Source organism: Bufo bufo, chromosome 4, assembly GCF_905171765.1.
Source record: "Bufo bufo chromosome 4, aBufBuf1.1, whole genome shotgun sequence".
Taxonomy (NCBI): Eukaryota; Metazoa; Chordata; class Amphibia; order Anura; family Bufonidae; genus Bufo; species Bufo bufo.
In genome coordinates, this window is record NC_053392.1 from 552,649,830 (window position 1) to 552,672,147 (window position 22,318).

Consider the following 22,318-nt stretch of genomic DNA (forward strand, 5'->3'; position numbering starts at 1 on the left):
ATTTTTGAACGGCTACACTTTGTTCGCTTTTGATTTATCGCTGGATCAAAAACCCGGCAGAAATTTCTGACTAGTAAAAACTGGAAATCTCAGAGCTGAAATTAGATTTGCCGAGCCGGTGCTAAACACTATTAACATGATTGTGTATTCCGTTCATGAAAATATTATTGAAATAAACAATAGGTGGGAGGTTTTATATGATTTTCAATAAATGAATAATTAAGAAATTACCTGCGTTATCAAAGCCAACTTTCACGCCCGACGTATATTCAAAGGCGTATTTTCGTGCGATTTATTACCGTTAAATAAAATCATCGACCGGTGGCTTATATAGTAAATACCAACAATTCGTATCAGCGGGGGAAGCACTAGATTTTAATTATATTACAACCGAACGGCGTCTCTATATTTTTTGATAGCTATGGATTATGCCCAGCGAGTAAAATATTTCCGGGCAAATTTATGAAATTTTTATCTAAAAACTCTAAGGCCCAGAATTCCGTGCAGGTTTGCGTTGCGTGAAAATCGCAGCATGTTCTATATTCAGCGGTTTCACACAACGCAGGCCCCATAGAAATAAATGGGTCTGCATGAAAATCGCAAGCATCTGCAAGCAAGTGCGGATGCGGTGCGATTTTCACGCATGGTTGCTAGGAGATGATAGGGATAAAAGCAACCCCGGACCCCATTAAAGTGTATTCACTGTATTATTTTCATACATGGTTATAACTGAAAATAATAGAATTCTTAATACAGAATGCTTACTAAAATGTGGATTGAGGGGTTAAAAAAGAAAAAAAATTAACTCATCTCCTCCAATTGATCACGCAGCCGGCATCGTCTTCTTGCTTCTTTTTTCAGGACCTGCAAAAGGACCTTTGATAATCCGCAATACACGGCCACCGTTCCGTGCACTATGGAGTGCTTCCTGGGGTTCCGTTCCGTGCCTCCGCACCGCAAAAAGGTAGAAAATGCTCTATCTTTTTGCAGAACGGAGAGATCGCGGACCCGATCAAGTGAATGGATCCACGATCCCCATGTGGCTGGGCCACGGTCGGTCCTGTGAACGAGCCCTAACAGTCCTGCGCATTGTTTTCTGTGGGACAAGTTGTACTTTGTAATGGCACCATTTACTGTTGCATACAATGTAGTGGGAAGCGGGAAATAAATTCCAAAAGGGGTGAAATTGGAAAAGAAAATGCAATTCTACAGTGTCCCTTTGTGGTAAACCTGACCTGCCCCTTCATTCTCTGAGTCAGTACAATTACAATGATACCATATTTATAAAGTTTTTCTTGTATTGTAATAGTAAAAAAAAAAACTTTGGATTTTTTTTCCTTTTATTCGCCATATCCTGACCCCCATAACATTTTCATAGTTATGTCTATGGAGATGTGTGTGGGCTACTTTTTGTGGGGCGATCTGTAGTTTTTATTGATACCATTTTGGAGTGTGCATGACTTTTTGATCTCTTTTTATTCATTTTTTGGGGGAAGGTGAAGAGACAAGCAAGGCAAATTGGCCATTTAGATATATATATTTTTTTTGTTTACACTATGGTATAAATATGTTTATATCTTAATAGTTTGGACATTTTGGGATGTGGCAATTATGTTTATTCTTTTAACTTATTAAGGGGAAAGAGGGGTGATTTGATTTTTTATATATTTTTTATATTTTGAATTTGTTTTTTAACTTTTTTTTTTTTTTTTTTTAAGCCACACTAAAGGACTAATAAGCAATCATTAGATTGTTTCTACAATACATTGCATTTAATTACTATTGCAATTCATTGCAGATTTCCTATGTTCTTATGGAGCCCTGCTACCTACAGAGCTCCATAGGAACTACAGCTCTAAAAGACCTGGTTTCTTCAGAGACCAGGGCTTTCACAGATAACCAATGGCTCCCCTGTTGGCTCTGTATGTCTGTTCCACTGCAAAAAAATATAGAACATGTCCTATTCTTGTCCATTTTGCTGACAAGAATAGGCATTTCTAACATAGGGTGGAACATGCAGAATGCCGGTGTCTGTGTTTTGCAGATCTACGTAGATCTCACGGTCCGATACAGTTGTGTGCATAAGGCCATAGACTGCAAGCAGGTTTTTTGCGATCTTTAACCTTGGAGACACCACAAGATTGTAGGAGAATTTTAATCAAGACTGTTTGCTAAGCTGCTTCATTTATCATCGTAGATACACAAGTGCAATAAATAAAAGATTGGTTTTGAAAGATGGACATACGGTGGATAGCACAAACTAAAGAACCCCTTTCACATACTTACACTATCCAGTCTACAGCCAGTATCAGTGACAAGTCATTTGTGGGAAGTCCAATGGCCTCTAGAATAATAGCTATAGTGAGAACGCCCCCTGCAGGTATTCCAGCGGCACCGACACTTGAGGCAGTAGCAGTCACGCTGTGAATGAAGCAAAAATAGTTGAAATTGGTGAAGGCATATTGGGGACGTACTAGTAAATATTTTTGCAGCATGCAAAAGTACTTAAAGGGGTTATCCAACCCCTATAATGTCCCGGCTAATGCCCGGGCCCCTCATATAGGTTATACCTCGCTACCCGGCACCCGTTTCCCTCCTGATGCCCGCACAGCCGCCACTGCATCTCCCCAGAATGGGGATCAAAACATCTGGCGATGGGGGTGGTGATGCTAGGCAGGCTCGTCCCCATTGCAGCCTGCTATTGGCTGCCACCCCAATGGACAATACTGGGCCTCTAATAAAACAGGGCCTGTAAGGTCATTATATATACAGAAGATGGGCCCTAAGAATAATTTCCTCTTGTGGGCCCAAACAGGGGCGTAGCTATATGGAGTGCAGAGGTAGCAGTCGCTACCGGGCCCAGGAGCCTGAGGGGGCCCAAAGACTGTTGTGCCATATAAGAAGACACCGGTATTATAAAAAGTGCATGCTGGTCAAGTTACACCTCTGGCAGGAGGGAAGGGGTTAGGTCAAGAATTTGGCATGGGGGAGGGGGGTGCTGTTTCAATTTTTGCCTCAGGCAGCATGAAGGCTATGTGCGTCCCTGCCCCTGGCCACAAAGCACTGAGGGAAGAGGGGCCCAAGCTGAAGTCTTGCACCAGGGCCCATGAGCCTTTAGTCTGATGCTGACTGAGATCATGTGACCATTCCTGAAATACACAGTGCTTCATTATTCGGTCTTGTTAGACAGATTTTTAGAACATATCAGTTTATAAAATGTATGTATGGTTTGATGGTAACTTTTTTTTTTTTTTTGGTATGGCTACACACAAGTCACAACAAATTGACATGGAATGACTTACAGAATTGTGAAGATCTGTCCAGCATTTAGCTCATAGTTATTCATCTGGGCAATGAATACTGCTGCCATGCACTGGAATATTGCGGCACCATCCATATTGACTGTGGCCCCGATGGGAAGGATGAACCTGCTGATCCTTTTGTCAATCCCATTGTTTTCTTCTATGCATTTAATCATGGTTGGAAGAGTTGCAGAGCTATGAAACAGAGAAATATAATTAGTTAAAAAACTTCCGAAGATGGCACAAAACAGTCACGGACAGAACGTCTGCACATATCAACCATAAGGCCTCATGAGCTATTTGTGAGTCATTTGTAGGAAATAGACGTTAGTGGCAAATGACTGTCTCCAAAGTCACCCACTTCCAAATGGGGTTGTCTTCTGATGAGCTTTTGAAGCCCATCATTGTGTCAGAGCCTGGGTCCTCCATAGGATCCTTTGATGCTCTGAATGGGGGACTTCGACCCTTTTTGTTAGGGACCGGGCAATGTTACCTGACTGGTGAGGTCTACGTTCTAGTAACAGGCCATATTTTTGTTAAAGTGGCACTGCATTTTTTATTAAACCTTTGATATGTTATAGGGACATATCAAAAGTTTAGATCAGTGGAGGTCTGAGCGCTGAGACCCCCACGATCTCTCAAACGAGGGGATAAAAGTACGCACACAGTTCTCTCTCTCTCTCCTCACTGCAGGACAGGAAGCGAGATGGACTCATTAGAAAGTCCGTCTTGGTCCCGTGTCATGCAGCGAGGAGAGAAGGTCCTCTAGGCGCGTGCTTCTCTTCCTTCATTCTGAAGATCAGTGGGGTCTCAGAGCTCAGAACCCCACCAATCTAAACTTTTGATTTGTCCCTATAATAACATATCAAATGTTTAATGAAAATACAGTGTCAATTTAAAGTATAAACTATGTAGAACAGAATATAGTGACAGCAATAAGAGAGACCTTTAAAGGGGTTTCTGGGCTTAAAGAGGTATCCCGGTTTCGTGATACTGACGAAGGTCATCAATATCAGGTTGGTGCTGACTCTTGGCACCCCCCCCCCCCCCCCCCGATCAGCTGTTTAAAGCGGCTCTGGTGCTAGTGTGAGAGCTGTGTCATTTTCCATGAATACTTGCACCCCGTCTACATTGTACATTGTGATGCAGGGTAATTACAGCTTCCATTCCTGTTTACTTGAATGTGAAGAACATCTGTAATTACCCTGAACCATGACTACAATGTCGACGGCATGCAGGTTAACACTAAAAAAAACACAGCTCTCACACTAGCGCCGCAGCCCCTTCAAACAGCTGATCGCCGGAGGTGCCGAGAGTTGCACCTCCACCAATCTGAAACTGATGACCTGTACTGAGGATAGATCATCAATTTCACGAAACCGGAATTCCCTTTTAAGTACTGATGGTCCAGCTTTACAATAGCCCAATGATCAACAATTGCTGCACCATGTATACGTCACTATTTAGACAGGCACGTAATGGGACTAAACTTCAATACCAGGCACATATTCCAAATGGAACTGAGCTTTATTCACTTAGACTAGCAGCAAAGTACTTAAAGGGGTTGTCCATGATTTTGTATTTCTTTTTATATTCTATCACACCCCACTGGGCCTGTGAAAGACAGTACACTTATCAGCTCCCCGCTGCTTGTCTCTAGCTCTGTGGGTCCCAGCCCAGGACCCACAGAGCTAGAGTCTTCAGTGCACTTCCGATCCCCATATGTAAACTTCCAGTACAGAAGGGGTCACATGTGCCACTACAGCCAACGGTGATGTGACCCAGCAATGACGTGCTGCTTGAGTACACGTCACCTCTGAGTCCAGGAAGTTTACATACAGGGACCAGAAATGCAGTGATGACAGCCCAGGACCCACAGAGCCGGCATCGAGCGGCAGGGAGCAGGTGAATATACTTCACAGGTCTGGTGCGGGTGGAATTTAAAAGAAAAAACTAAAACATTTTGGACAACCTGAATAAAGATTTAACAGGTTTAATACTCGCTTACCTTGAACATGTTGCAAATGCTGTTGCAAACGGAGTTATTAATCCTAACAAGAATGTAAAGGGGTTCTTTCGTGTAAAGGCGAAATAAATAAGTGGAAGAACGATTCCTCCGTGGATAATATGACCCAATATAGAGGCCATGATGTACTTCCCAAGACTGGTCACCAAGAGCGCAATGTTTCCCATTTCAGCAATCTTGCTTCCAACAAGAAACATAATTCCAATAGGGACGTACCTGGATCACAAGAATACGATATGTAACCACTGTCAATATGGCACAAACTGACAATTGCATTTCATAAGATAACATCCGAGGCTTTAGCTCATTTTGTTTCTTACTTAGATGAATTGATTAATGATATTTTACTAAATATGAACAGTGTGGTGAGGAGCTACAAAGAACATTTCTCTTTTTGGAGGACCCGACATGACCTGCTTTACACAGACAACCTGATTTCAATGGACACCATGTAATACATCATTCCTCCTCTGATGGCACTGCAGGGAAAATGAGCACTTGCTGCCAGGTCTCCTCACAAATTACATCTGATCGCTGGGAGCCATACATTCTGTGATCATCCTATTTTTGGGGGACCTATCTGCCAAATACGAATTTTCAAGTTGGAAATCCCTTTAAAAACTTAAAATTGCATTTGGTTCTTTTCATCTATGTCACTGTCAGGAGTGTAGCTATAAGGGAAGCTGCTGCTTTGGGGCTCAAACTCAGAAGGGGCCCACCCAGGAGGAGGACTAAAAGATTTTATTGTCAGGGCCCCCTCAAAAGTATAATACAATGATAGTCTATACAGTGAGACTGTAGGAAACGGACGGAGTGGCTGCCGGGCCTCGTCTGAGAAAGTTATCTGGACTATCCACAGGAGTCGGGGTTGCTTGGGCAGGTCTGTTCAAATATTTGCTGTGGGGCCCAGTCAGTTCTAGTTACGTTATTGGTCACTGTGGAATACATTTCATCTAGAAGATTTAACAGACTTAAGCCCATTCACATGATCGTGGGGCCGCCGTGCTCGTTTTGCAGACTGCAAAGCACGGGTACACAAAACAAGGACACTGGCCATGAGCGCCCTATATCATGGTGCGGACTCATTGACGTCAATGGGTCTGCGATCCGCAAGATGCGGCGAAAGATAGGACATGTTCTATCCTTTGTGTCTCTGAGGCACGGACCTGGAAGCCCACACTTTTTGCTGTGGGCTTCCAGGTCTGTACCTCCACGCCTCAAAATACAGTACATGTCCTATCTTTCACTGCATCTTGCAGATCGTAGACCCATTGTGGTCGACAACACGGTCATGTGAGTAATGCCTCATTCACACATCAGTGTTCGGGCAGCGATTTCCATCAGTGATTTTGACCCAAAACCAGGTGCGGCTCTAAACACAGAACAGGTGCAGATCTTTCCCTTATACCTTATGTCCAGTCTTGGCTTAGGTTCACAATCACTGATGGAAATCACTGACCAAAACACTGATGTGTGAATGAGGCATAAGGCCTTATTCACATTTCTGTTTTTCACTGACACTTATCCATTGATTTTAATATGTTTGTTCACACATCAGTAGTTTTGTACTGACCATGGGAGACATGCACTACTTTGGTCTATGATTTATAGTATTATACCAAACACGCCAATTTAAGTCTTTAAGTCCGTGAAAATCTCGGCTACAACATGTATGGCATCTGTGTTTGGTCCATGTTTTGTCCGTTTTTCACTGACCACTGATATGGAGATGCTTTTGAAATATGGATGACACACAGAGAGCAAAAAAGGGACTCATGGACCAAACATGGGTGCTTCATGGACATCTTCACGGATGAAACACAGACTGATGTTTTCACGGAAATGTGAATGAGGCCTTGGCTGAGAATCATGGGATTCCTGCTGGGCCACAAGGGCATAATTAGAGCTTTAGGAAAGATCTTGTAAGCCCTGTGGCCACCTTGGGTCTCTAGTTGTATGAGTTGACTTCCTGGACCTACTTACCACATTATCCAAGAAACAATAACCATTGTCGCCTCGTTAAATGCACTGAAAAATCTGATCAGCTCTTCTCCTTCTGCCCCCAGCTTTTTCAAGGCCACTCCCAAGATAAGTGCGAAGAGGACAAGTCCCAGAATGTTCATTCCTTCAATGTCCATCCCCACAGGCACCTGAAGATCAATAAAATACTGTTATATGTCTATCGACAGCATTAAAGGGGTTTTCCGGAATTAAAAAGCACCTGTCAGTAAGATCAACCCTGTTAAACCAGGTATACTGCTTGGTAGGGTTAATCCTGCTAATTAAAATTATGTCTGTCTTGTAAAAATTGGTTGCAGGCTTCACGAGAAAAAATACTTTTATTTAATTATTTTTTAATGAGGGCTTCAGTGCACCAGGGCCTAGCCCGTCTTAAAGAGAAATTCTCTGAAATGTGCCCTGTGTGAGCCTAGAACATTTTTATTTTAGGCCACCGGAGTACGGGCCTTAAACATTAGGCATTTACCTGACATAAAAGAAATTGTGATTATGTGGCTCGAGGTACATTATTTGGTCAATGGATAAAAATGTTACTGTAGGCCAGGGGCATTGCTAGGTGAAAACATTCGGGGCCTGGGCCCCTGATGTTTTGTCCCAGGCCCCAAATGTCCTGCCTGCCTGTTAGATATAACTGTATTGCCGTCCTCAGGACAGCAATACAATTGAATCTAATTCACTACAAGAGCTGAAGGACCTTTGATGACCTCACAGGTCATGTGATCAGTTCTAAATGCAGTAGCTGAAAAGGACCTACAGTACAGACCAAAAGTTTGGACACACCTTCTCATTCAAAGAGTTTTCTTTATTTTCATGACTATGAAGGCATCAAAACTATGAATTAACACATGTGGAATTATATACATAACAACAAAGTGTGAAACAACTGAAAATATGTAATATTCTAGGTTCTTCAAAGTAGCCACCTTTTGCTTTGATTACTGCTTTGCACACTCTTGGCATTCTCTTGATGAGCTTCAAGAGGTAGTCCCCTGAAATGGTCTTCCAACAATCTTGAAGGAGTTCCCAGAGATGCTTAGCACTTGTTGGCCCTTTTGCCTTCACTCTGCGGTCCAGCTCACCCCAAACCATCTCGATTGGGTTCAGGTCCGGTGACTGTGGAGGCCAGGTCATCTGGCGCAGCACCCCATCACTCTCCTTCATGGTCAAATAGCCCTTACTTTCAAAGTTTTCCCAATTTTTCGGCTGACTGACTGACCTTCATTTCTTAAAGTAATGATGGCCACTCGTTTTTCTTTACTTAGCTGCTTTTTTCTTGCCATAATACAAATTCTAACAATCTATTCAGTAGGACTATCAGCTGTGTATCCACCTGACTTCTCCTCAACGCCACTGATGGTCCCAACCCCATTTATAAGACAAGAAATCCCACTTATTAAACCTGACAGGGCACACCTGTGAAGTGAAAACCATTTCAGGGGACTACCTCTTGAAGCTCATCAAGAGAATGCCAAGAGTGTGCAAAGCAGTAATCAAAGCAAAAGGTTGCTACATTGAAGAACCTAGAATATGACATATTTTCAGTTGTTTCACACTTGTTTGTTATGTATATAATTCCACATGTGTTAATTCATAGTTTTGATGCCTTCAGTGTGAATCTACAATTTTCATAGTCATGAAAATAAAGAAAACTCTTTGAATGAGAAGGTGTGTCCAAACTTTTGGTCTGTACTGTATATGATGTCATCATCATGTGACCAGTGCAGGAAAGGACGGCTCTGCCACATGAGGAGAGGTAAGTGAAGATTACTCAGTGTGAGAGGCAGAGCAATGTTGGGAGTTGTAGTTATTTAACTGGGACTGTATGTTAGGGCTTAAGGGAGGGAAGTTATTTACATGGTACAGTGAGGTGGAGTGATGTTAATTACATGTGAATGAAATTTGGAAGTGGCTGGGGTAGGGTGATGTTATTTACATGGGACTGTATGTTGAGGGATAATGTTATTTATATGGGACTGCATGTTGAAGGCAGCTATGGGAGGGAGTGATAATAGTTACATGGGATTGAATGTTAAGGGGTAATGTTATTTACATGGGACTGCATGTTGGAGGTGGCTGGGGAGGGGGTGATTTTATTTACATGGGACTGTATGTTGAAGGTGTCTGGGGAGGTTGTGATGTTATTTACATGGGACTGTATATTGGAAGGGGCAGGAAAGATGGTGTGGTGTTATTTACATGGGAATGTATTTTGGAGGGGGCTGTAGGTAGAGAAGGATGTTATTTACATAGGACTGTATATTGGAGGGGGCTGAGAGATGGTGTAATGGTATTTATATAATAGTGTTATTTACATGGGACTGTATGGCGGAGGTGCTGAGGAATTATAATTTCTGAGGACACTAAATGGAGGAATATAATTACATGGGGCATTACAGGCAGCATTATAAATATTGGGGGTGCTTCAGGGCGAGCATTATAACAGTAGGGGGCGATATAAATATGGGGGCACTGTGGAGGCATTTTAAATGCAGGGGACATTTGGCGTTCTTATTACTACTGGGGGCTTTATAGGAGGGATCCACATTATTTCTACTAAGAGCACTATGGGGACCTTATTACTACTGAGGGGTCTGTAGAGAGCTTTATTACCACTGGGATAATAATAGGGGGACTTATTTCTACTGGGGCTCTGTAAGGGCATTATTGATACTGGAGGGCTCTTCTATTAAAGGAGGCACTCTTGTGGAGAATTATCACTGTTGAGTCCAGTAGGGGGCAGTATTACTAATGAGAGCATTCTAGACGGGAATTACTATTGGTGGGACTATGAGGAGTAATGTTACTATGGGGGGGCACTCATTTTTCTTTAGGATAGTATTTGGGGGTACAGAAAAGTAAGGAAGCTAAGATGTCTGTGCATCACACTCTGCAGAGACCAGGCGGCTGAGAGAAGTGTCCGGACCGAATGGAGAAGATGATGACAGAGAAGATCTACATCAGAGGAGATGTCATCTGGGAGGCACTGGATGTGAGAGGTATAGCAAGTACAGTAAAATGTCTTCAGTGCTAGTGTTTGCAGGGGGAGGGGGATGCGGTTGTTCAACTTAGAGAATTGGCCATATGCATTGGTGCTTGTGCCCCGGATCTTTTGAGACCCTAGCAATGCCCCTGCTGTAGGCCACTGGACTACAGGCCCCAAACATTAGGCATTCACCGGACAGAAAAGATCAAGTTATTATGTGGTATATTACACGGTCAATGGATATCAATTTTACTGCAGGCCAGTACAAATACAGGTCAAATACATATATTTAAAAGAACTAAAAATATTAAATTGGATTAAAAACATGGCTAACGAAATCCCCCCTCTTGAAAAAAACCCTAATGATAATAGTTGAAATTCGATAACACGTGGTCATCACTGGTGTTGAATTCCTTCAAGGGCCCAACTATTAGGCATTCACCGTACAGAAAAGAACAAGTAAATATGTGGCTGGAGGTAGATTACACGGTCATGGATATCAATTTTGCAGCAGCAAAACCGCAAACAAATGCTGCACTACCCAAATGCAGTATATAGAAAGTATATTATTGGTATATAACTACCCTGCTTAAATCACTTTTTTTGGGGGGCAACTGGTATATCACACCATTAGAAATTATTTGTTCCAATAGCGTTTGTCCCTCTATATAGCTGCGGTATCGCAGCAGAACCGCACACAACTGCTGCACAATACAAATGCACTATAATATACTTTCTATGTTAGAAAGTATATTATAAGTATATCACACCCCTCAGTAAGTCACACCTATCGATAGCACACCTATACCAGTCCTTAAAAGGACTTTTGTTGCCCTATTAGCTAGCGTTTGGTGTCCCTAACAGTCTGTCCCTGCTCCACACAGCAACCTCTCCCTACACTGGGAAAAGACTGAATGTAAAATAGCGGCCAGATCAGGTTTATTTATAAGATAGGGGGTATGTCCATGTGCTGAAATGTCTCAATTGGCTGTCCTGTACCACCTGATGGATGTGTCATGGGTCAAAGTTCTTCACAATGTAAAAGAATATGGTGCCGGCGGGCATCGCCATATGTTCGCCCATTCAGCGAACCGTGGACGAGCAAAGTTCGCCGCGAAACGATTGCCGGGCGAACCGCAAGGCCATCTCTAATTCCCATCATACATTATGTCTAAGGCTACTTTCACACTGCCGTTTTGGTTTCCGTTTGTTAGATTTGTTCAGGGCTCTCACAAGCGGTCCAAAACGGATCAGTTTTGCCCTAATGCATTCTGAATGGATAAGGATCCGCTCAGAATACATCAGTTTGGCTCCGTTCCGCCTCCATTCTGCTTTGGTGTCCGTCTGACCCGTTCTGACACACAATGTAAGTTAATGGGGACGGATCCGTTTTCACTGACAAAATCTGGCACAATATAACACTGATCTGTCCCCCATTGACTTTCAATGGTGTTAAAGACGGATCAGTTTTGGCTACGTTACAGATAATACAAACGGTTCCGTTCTGAACGGATGCATGCGGTTGTATTATCGGTGCGGATCCGTCTGTGCAGATCCATGACGGATCAGCACCAAACGGCAGTGTGAAAGTAGCCTAATTCAGACTGGTACAAAGCTTTAGAACAGGATGTATACACATGTGGTCTTGTTTAATAGGACTGATAGGTGAAAGAAGCAGGGGCCTGTAAAAACGTGAGGGGGATTTTGGATTTTCAGACATGGATTAACCTCGGGAGCACCATAGTATCTATTTATTAGGTCTAACTCATTTCAGTCAAATCTTCAATATTAGTAATTATTATATCTTAAAGGGCATCTGTCAGCAGTTTTGTACCTATGACACTGACTGACCTGTTACATGTGCACTTGGCAGCTGAAGACATCTGTGTTGGTCCCATGTTCATTTGTTCCTGCATTGCTGAGAAAAATGATGTTTTTATATATGCAAATGATCCTCTAGGAGCAACGGGGGCGTTACCATTACACCTAGAGGTTCTGCCCTCTCTGCTACTGCCGCACTCTCTGCACTTGGATTGAAAGGGCCAGGTGTGATCACGTTTTCACTGCCTGCACATATGAATATGCGACCAACACAGATGCCTTCAGCTGCCAAGTGCACATGTCATAGGTACAAAACTGCTGACAGATGCCCTTTAATAGATATTCATATAAGCTCCTTTGAACCTCCTTGAGACATCATAGGTACATAAATCGTTTTTTTGGGGGGGCTTTATGATAGGTAATTCACCAAAAAGCATGCTAGACTAATTTGTCTGGAATTTGAATTTTTAAGAAGCTGCAAGTAATTGCAAAGTGTAGACAAAGGCTAGAAGAACACATTATCCTGTGTGGTGATCAGTCCTGCAGCTTCCTTGACCTCTTCAGTTATCACAATTTCACAAATATAAAAATGACTGGCTAATGTCTAATGATGGGAAAACAAGAACATCACGAAACTGTGGCAAATACATGATAATTCCCGGCTTCCTGTAAAGGGATCCTAATGAGACATTTGTGATGTTGGTCTGCAAAGTAGTCATTAGTGTGCAGATACAAGGGAACCACTGGGATCACGGGGTGAATTAAGGGGCACATGAGTTTTAATATATTTTTATTGAAGGATGACTTCTCTCTGTGTTCTGTTCTTTAAATCTATGAACCGTAATGTCACAAGTAATGCAGGGATTTGTATCCATCCAATACTAGACCTTGAGGGGGTCATTTATTAACCAGAAATACACCTTTAGTGGGTGTTCACTTAAAGGGGCTGTGCCAAGTTTTGAAGGTATTCCCTATCCACAGGACAGGGGATAATTAACTAAACAGTGGGCATACTAATGGTCGAACCTTTAACGATCCCAAGAGCGTGGGTCCTGTTCCCCTGATCTGGTATATCGGCAGGTTGGGCATGCTCCCTGCCTCTCTTTTAATTCTCTATGGGACTACCAGAAATAGCTGTACTTGTGGTCAGACCCCCAACAATCAGTCTGGTATCCCTATCTTATGGATGGGGATGACTTCAAATGTGGCCCTTTAATACATGGAGGGTCCGAGTCTACTAGAGTGATTCTGTTAGTGGCCATTCATTCTGGTTCATAATGGTGGCCTGGAGCATGGTACACTCAGTCTATGCTATCTATATAACCTAATAGGGTATATGCAAGGGATCCTGCTGGGACAACTTCTTTAGGTAATCCCCCAATATTTTCTTCAGAGCCATTTCAAGATGACATATATGTTATCCCAAATGTGAAAGGTGATATATTTATTCCAGCATGAACCTCCCATCTGCTTTGCAGCTTTCTTATACTGTAGAACGCACTAAGACCCCCGAACTTCACTAAAGATGCTGTAGAAGCTCACCCGTTCAATGGTGATATTTCCTTCGGTTGTGTTCCTGGTATACGTCACATATTCTGTTGCATACTGGAAAAAAATATATAAAAATCAGAAAAACACAGAAGAGTTGTTTTTGGGTTTTATGTTGTCTGACATTGGCAGGGTGTTGGCCAAACCAGATGTTTTCGGCTGCCCTCCCAGTTCTCCGTTGACTGATGGATTTCATGCATCTCTGATCCTTTTGTTCTTTGGAAGTTAAGCTGCCAGACGTTTGCTGGTAGCAGTTTTCTTGCCTTTCCAATTCAAAACACATGCTCAGCCGAGTATGCATGTGTATTGGGGATCAGCAGAGGGAGCTGTCAGCCAAGCGAGCTTCTAGCAACAGTTATCTTATGTGTTTGGCGGCTTTCGGCTGTGTATGCAATCTACTGTTCCCTGTTATCAGGCATACAAGACTGTTAATGGGACGCAATGCATTGTTTGTTTGCTATTTCCTATTTTACTACTAGTTTTATAATCCTTTAACTAATGAAGAAACTTCCTGAAGTGTCTACACATTGCTGAAATGATAAGATCGTCTTAGCAATCACACAACATCGAAGCTCTCATTATATTTAAAGGGCCTAATACATGCAGATTCACAGATATAGCCTATCCCTGTATTGGGTGAAGGATACAGTTGTAGCCGTATCTTATTTTACAGCTACAATTCAGTATTTGTCTTACCGATCTGAATGCTGCGGCCACAAGATTTGCAGGCATCAGGTTTCTGAAAATGAAAGAGAGAACACCTTATTACTATAGGCCCTGTGTAAATCATCATGTGCAAATAATGGGAGTATTCAATTATTTATTTGTACTCTCGTACCGTATTTAAAGGTTTTATAATGTCTATTTTATTTTTATAGCTTTTTATAAATTTTATAGTTCAGTCATAAAATGTATCCATTATTCGCAATTCATAGATGGCTATCTCTAGTAAGATAATTAGATCCATATTACTGGGATCCAGAATCTAATTGCCTTGTGTGTCTGCAGGGTCGATCGTGTCCCAGGTTTATAGGAATTGCTGACTGGTGTGGTGCGGCCTTAATAGTTTTCTGTAGTTTTCTGTGTGTCACTGTGCTCCTACCTGGACATCATCGATCTTCAGGGTTAGGCTCCGGAGCAATAAAGGGAAGAGTTGTAGGAGGTGGAGAATAAGCGAAGTCCAGACTTTATAAAGTTCAACCGCTTTACTTGAATAAACATGCATCTACACAATATTTAGTCTTTCTTTTGGCTCCAGCAGGTTTTGGGGTAAACTGGCAGGCAAACTTGAATTCTTTGCTTCCTCCCTCTGCTGTGCTAATCTCTGGTTTCAGTATGGTAGCTGGACTCTATTATAGTTCTGGTACTTTTTGAGTGGGGTGCCTTTGGCTGTTGACTCCCTTCTGATACTCTGTCTGTATCTGTGAGGAGTCATGGTGCTCTATGAGCTGCTTCCCTGGAGAAACTCCTGCAGCATGAGGGGGGCCTTCCCCTCACCGCTCCATCTTTCATGTCTTCTCAGCTCCACTATCGAATCTCAGCTGGAATAAACTAGAACTAAGTAGAACTTCCTGCAACTTTCCCATTGGTAGGAAACAGGACTAGCCCAAATCTGCCCAAAATGGGGAAAATGGAATGGTAAGTTTCATTTTATCTAAAGATCTCTCTCTCACTCTGCCAAATACATTGCCATTGCGGGACAATCAGGCACATTACATGAAATACAACAAATAACAGTTACATAGCAATATTATGAATGTACCGTGTAGGAGGACCTAAGGAGTTTGCCAAGAAGTGCAGACAAAATGCATAGGGAAATGCAGTGGGTATAACATGGAAGATCTATAAGGTTCCTGCGTTGCTCTTGGCAAGCCAGGTGCTCTAGGACATACAATATATAAGGTGCAGATGGTTATAGTTCTACTACTAGTGATCTCAGTCCATGAAATATGGGTTCATATCAGAACTCAAGCAAGCATTGTCCTTTTATACGCACTACTTTGCACTTTTGGGTGCCTTTAATAGATATACTGTATTTTAAATGATAAGTTAAAAGCTATGCTCTAATAAAACATACACTGTATAGGGGACGTCACTATATACATTGTATACATTGTAATAAAGACTATGGACACCTTTGCAACAATTTGTTTATTGCTCACCTGCTTCCTAAATGCAAAATTAAGCAACCTTCTAAATAGTGTTCATTAAAAATTTCCTATCATTTTGCTTCTGCAGCACGCATGTAATTCCTTCATCTAGCTGCTGGTGCTGCAAAAATCTGACCTGAATCTGTAAGAGCTCTGCTTCTGTTTCTGACTTGCTCTTTTCCTTTTAGCACCAGTGAGGAGGAGGAGGTTGTGCAACAATCCAAGTAGGGAGGCTCACGCAAGCTGTAGATAGGGTGGAATGCACACACAGGGAAGTTTGTAGGGGACAAAAGAACCGTTTGATTTCTGAACACACAGATCTAGCATATGCTACTGGTAAAGACAGATCCATAAAGGAGTATAAAGGAGTTCAACATATGGCTTGGTAAATGGTGTCAAGAGCAAGGATTTGGCTTTGTTTCTCATGATAGCTCTACTTGGAATAGAAAGGAACTGTACAAAAAAGATGGTTTGCATCTTTCTCTCAAAGGAACAAATGTACTTAGTGAACAACTCCAAGAATTTGCGAAAGAGTATTTAAACTAGGAAGGGGGGGCAAAAGAGTGAAAATAAAAGAGTCCAATTGCCCCCCGAAACAATGCCAGAACAGGTCAGAAGCACAGAGGTTAAGAAATGATAAGCTCAGAGTCCTGTCTACAAATGCTCGCAGTTTAGGTAAAAAAATCAATGAACTTGGGTCAATAATGGCATCTGAGAATGTAGATTTAGTGGCTGTTACGGAGACATGGTTTAATGAAAGAAATGACTGGGACATAACCATACCAGGGTACTCTTTATACAGAAGAGACAGAGAAGGCAAGAAAGGAGGAGGAGTGGCCCTGTATGTGAAAGATAGCATTAAATCTAACCTAATACAAGTTGGTGAGGCCAACATAGAGTCAGTTTGGGTTACGTTGCAGTTTGCTAACCATGCAGTAACTCGTGTAGGTGTGATATATAGACCACCTGGTCAAGTTAAAGAACTAGATGATCTACTAGTTGAAGAAATAGCTAAAATGACAATGAAAGGAGAAGTTATCATTATGGGAGATTTCAATCTTCCAGATATAAACTGGAAAACCAAAATAGCAAGTTCTACCAAGAGTACAGATATTCTAAATTCCCTACTGGGGTTATCTCTACAACAAGTGGTTGAGGAGCCAACCCGGAGGGAGGCCATTTTGGATTTGGTATTCACAAATGGGGATTCGGTATATGATGTCATTGTAGGCGAAACCTTGGGATCTAGTGATCACCAGTCAGTGTGGTTTAATATAAGAACTGTGAAAGAGTCCCACCACACAAAAACAAAAGTTTTAGATTTTAGAAAAACAGACTTTTCAAAAATGAAATTAGTCATAAATGAGTCCTTATCAGACTGGAACAGATTACATGGAGTCCAGGAGAAATGGGACTACTTAAAAGGTGCATTATTGAAGGCAACAGAAAATTGCATTAGACTTGTCAGTAAAAGCAAAAAAAGGAAGAGACCACTGTGGTACTCAGCAGAAGTGGCCCAAATCATTAAAAATAAAAAGCTAGCATTTTGTAATTATAAAAAAAACCCAGAGCAATGAAGATAAGGAAATCTACAAGATTAGGCAGAGAGAGGCCAAGCAAGTTATAAGAACTTCTAAAGCGCAGGCAGAAGAAAAACTAGCTCAGTCTATGAAAAAAGGGGATAAGACATTCTTCAGATATATAAATGAAAAAAGGAAATTAAAACAAAGAATAACTAAATTAAAAACAAAGGACGGAAGGTATGTAGAAGAGAATAAAGGGCTAGCCGACTGCCTTAATGAATACTTCTGTTCAGTTTTTAAAAAAGAAAAAGGAGAAGGACCTCCACTAGAAAGGATGACTAATAAATCATTTGATGCATGTATCTTTACAGAGGAAGATGTTCTAAGTTTGCTGTCTAAGGTGAAGACAAATAAGTCACAGGGGCCTGATGAGATACACCCAAAATTATTAAAAGAGCTTAGTGGTGAGCTGGCAAAACCGCTAACAGATTTATTTAACCAATCATTAGTAACAGGAGTCGTCCCGGAAGATTGGAAATTGGCAAATGTCGTGCCCATTCACAAGAAAGGTAGTAGGGAGGAATCGAGTAACTATAGACCAGTGAGTCTGACATCAATAGTAGGCAAATTAATGGAAACCCTATTAAAGGATAGGATTGTGGAACATCTAAAATCCCATGGATTGCAAGATGAAAAACAACATGGGTTTACTTCAGGGAGATCATGTCAAACAAATCTTATAGATTTTTTTGACTGGGTGACTAAAATAATAGACGGTGGAGGTGCAGTAGACATCGCATATCTAGATTTTAGTAAGGCTTTTGACACTGTCCCACATAGAAGACTTATCAATAAACTGCAGTCATTGAGCATGGACTCCCATATTGTTGAGTGGATTAGGCAGTGGCTGAGTGACAGACAGCAGAGGGTTGTAGTCAATGGAGAACATTCAAAACAAGGTCATGTTACCAGTGGGGTTCCACAGGGATCTGTACTGGGACCAATTTTGTTTAATATCTTCATAAGTGATATTGCAAAAGGCCTCGATGGTAAGGTTTGTCTTTTTGCTGATGACACAAAGATATGTAACAGGGTTGATGTTCCTGGAGGGAAACGCCAAATGGAAAAGAATTTAGGAAAACTAGAAGAATGGTCAGAACTCTGGCAACTGAAATTTAATGTGGATAAGTGCAAGATAATGCACCTGGGGCGTAAAAACCCAAGGTTCAGAATATAGAATATTTGACACAGTCCTGACCTCAGTATCTGAGGAAAGGGATTTAGGAGTAATTATTTCAGAAGACTTAAAGGTGGGAAGACAATGTAATAGAGCAGCACGAAATGCCAGCAGAATGCTTGGATGTATAGGGAGAGGTATAAGCAGTAGAAAGAGTGAAGTGCTTATGCCGCTGTACAGAACACTGGTGAGACCTCACTTGGAGTATTGTGCGCAGTACTGGAGGCCATATCTCCAGAAGGATATAGATAATCTAGAGAGAGTTCAGAGAAGAGCTACTAAACTAGTACATGGATTGCAGGATAAAACTTACCAGGAAAGGTTAAAGGACCTTAACATGTATAGCTTGGAAGAAAGAAGAGACAGAGGGAATATGATAGAAACTTTTAAATACATAAAGGGAATCAACTCGGTAAAGGAGGAGAGCATATTTAAAAGAAGAAAAACTACCACAAGAGGACACAGTTTTAAATTAGAGGGGCAAAGGTTTAAAAGTAATATAAGGAAGTATTACTTTACTGAGAGAGTAGTGGATGCATGGAATAGCCTTCCTGCAGAAGTGGTAGCTGCAAATACAGTGAAGGGGTTTAAGCATGCATGGGATAGGCATAAGGCTATCCTTCATATAAGATAGGGCCAGGGACTATTCATAGGATTCAGATATATTGGGCAGACTAGATGGGCCAAATGGTTCTTATCTGCCGACACATTCTATGTTTCTATGTTTCTATCCATACACATTTAGCTGCAGATTTTGCTGCAGCTGCGGATTTCACCCTTTGCATTGCAACTCCTAAATCCAGCACCTATTACCATTAGTATTGAGTGAATTGAAGTTCACGAAGTGGACTTAGATCCGAATTTCAGGGAAAATTAGATTTGCCGCAAAGCCGAATTTCCTTGTGCTTCATGGTAACGAATCAATTTTCCCTAAAATGGCTGTAAAACCAAAAAAAAATTCATACTCACCTCATCCATTTGCGCGAGAAGAGTCCTCTGCGCCATCTTGATTGAAGATCCCGTGCAAAATCTCCACGCAAGACGGCCGCAGAGGGCTCTTTGCACTCAAGTGGATAAGGTAAGTATAATTAAAAAAAGGCATGAATATTCATCTCAGATGCCGAGATCAGCTATAAACGCGGCATCTGAGAGGTTCAATGACGGAGGACGGCATAATCGCCGTTCTTCATCATTGCACCTGTTACTCACAAAATAACAATTATTACTTCTCTCATCTCTAATTACAATTGATACTGGTTTTCTCCACTGGAGTTCTACTTTCTGTTGCTTATGTTTAGGTTTGGGTGGTTCCTGACTTTGATTCACACTGTATTTGTGATCTTAATAGTAATAAAAGTGTTTACTAATAAAAGAAAAGCTACACTAGGTCCCCTCAAAATGTTAAAAGATAATATTATGTCTACTTGAAGCCACCACTAGGGGGATCTTACTACATGCTGTTATTTATTGAGTTTAATTTATAAACACATACAGGAATCTCTTAAGCTCCCTCTAGTGGTGACTGCAAGCAGGTAGAATTTTATCTTTATAAAATGATGATAAAGCTATATTAAAATGCTACTACTACTACTACTACTACTACTACTACTACTACCAATTATAATCATCAAAACAGAATATATGACCTATTAGGAAGAAGGAACATGGTGTTTGGTTGGATATTCATTTTAAAGGGTTTCTGTCACCCCGAGTTTCGCTATTAAACAGGCTGACATTATAGATGTGAAAATGTCACCTGAATTTAACTCTGCATTTCTTTTATTTAAGTATGCTCCCGTTTTCGTGTAATTTTTTTTTTTTATTATATGCAAACTAGACTGTAGGAGCAGGGGGGGCGTTGCACCTGCTCCTAGAGGCTCCGTTCGCCCACCTCATTTCCACACCCTTCTGTCTTGATTGACAGGGCCAGGCCAGCGTTGGTTCTCCTGCTGGCCCCGTCTGCCGTGTGAATCTCGCACCATATCGGGTCATACCGCAGAGACTGGAAGAACAGCGGTATCGATCAAACAGCGCTCTAAAGAAAAACTTGGGACGGCAGTCACCTGATTTACCCGGAAGTAGCGCATACCAGCAACCACATGCCGGGAGACACACCATTCGAACACGCCAGGGAGAGACACTGAGGAGTCATCAAACCAACAAGGTGAACCATACCTACACCATTAGAACGACACCCCTCTCCCCACGAACTGGCACCAGTTGGTATACCCATATATTCTTTCTAATATATATTTTCGATTATTATTATTTTTTCTATTATTTTTTCGAATATTTTATCGAATATTTTATCGAATATTTTTTTCGTATTCACATCTCTCGACAATTTTTTCGATTATATACATCATTTTCGAATTTTTCCACATTAACTATTATTTCTGCATGAACTATATTACCTTCGCATAAAAAATACTATTTTCGCATGAACTTTTTTTACATGAATTATTTTTAAAGATTTTATTACAACCCTGCATGAACTACTCCTAGGATCTTATTGCACCTTTTCAGGACCCTGTTATATTTCCGATCACCATTTCTGATCACCATATTTTACCCGATCATCTCACCCACCTTTTCTTTCTACCATTTTTTTACTATATGAATTGGATGTCCTAAATTAAATAAATTAATATTTTCCATACGATATACTGTCTCAGTGTACACTATATCCAAACACGATACTCACCCATAGAAATACCTTTCCGCGGCTTCAGGTGATAGAGTGCCTGTTCCACCTGATATACTTACGTGTGAATCTCGCGCCTGCGTCGTCCCATTCAGTATTCGGCGCTGGCATAGTGGGAAAGCTGGCAGCCGACTTTCTCACTGCGCCTGTCCTGCGACTTTACAATGCCACTATTGTGCCATAAATCACTTAATAAATGTCCCTGCAAGTTTATAATTTTAAAATTAAAAACCTCTTGTCAGTGAGCTATTTAGTTATTTGACATAGTAGGGGAGCAGGTCAGTATGACCTAAATGATAAGATGCAATTTACTAAGTTGACTATTAGATATTTACTAGTGTTATTAACCAATAAAGAAGGCGGAGCTGTATCATAATTGCATGTATTACAAACTGTGATATGTATGTGATTGTGCAGCCAACACCATGAATTTTTAGGTCCACAATTTTAAGGTGCTTTATTTCATAATATACCTTTATAGTGGTTAGAGCACTGTTTTTTATGTAGCGTTCAATACAAATATAGCATTAAACAATAAGATTATGTCTACTTGCTGCCACCACTATTGGGATCTTACTACATGCTGTTATTTTATAAACACATACAGGAATCTCTTAAGCTCCCTCTAGTGGTGACTGCAAGCAGGTAGAATTTTATCTTCATAAAATGATGATAAAGCTATATTAAAATACTAAAATACTGACTATTAGAAAGAAGGAACATGGTGTTTGGTTGGGCATTCATTTTAAAGTCTAAGGGGGACATTTATCAAGACTGTCTCTTTTCATACTGGTCTTGATTCCCACTGCACAGACAGAGGATCTCTAAAAGATTTGCTGCATCTTCCGGGAGGCCTCCTAGCTGTCATAGATTTCTGTCTTTATTCATGCCAGAAAACTGGAATGAATAAAGATAAAGGTGGTACACCTGATGCAACACCCCCTCGCACCGCACCGCTTTTCTCACCACTTTTTAAATCGCAGTTAGCAGTAAAAATGGTGTGCA

At 41.3% G+C, this 22,318-nt stretch overlaps 1 protein-coding gene across 1 annotated transcript in view; it reads right to left on the minus strand.

Moving 5' to 3' along the window:
• SLC1A4 (solute carrier family 1 member 4) overlaps window positions 1–22,318 on the minus strand; it is a 66,027-nt gene that overhangs the window by 14,815 nt on the left and 28,894 nt on the right. The window contains exons 2-7 of the mRNA XM_040430111.1: window positions 14,396–14,438; window positions 13,694–13,756; window positions 7,312–7,478; window positions 5,311–5,544; window positions 3,303–3,497; window positions 2,287–2,421 (exon numbers count right to left, since the gene is read on the minus strand). Coding sequence (XP_040286045.1) covers window positions 2,287–2,421; window positions 3,303–3,497; window positions 5,311–5,544; window positions 7,312–7,478; window positions 13,694–13,756; window positions 14,396–14,438 — 837 coding nt within the window. The remainder of the gene's footprint in view (window positions 1–2,286; window positions 2,422–3,302; window positions 3,498–5,310; window positions 5,545–7,311; window positions 7,479–13,693; window positions 13,757–14,395; window positions 14,439–22,318) is intronic.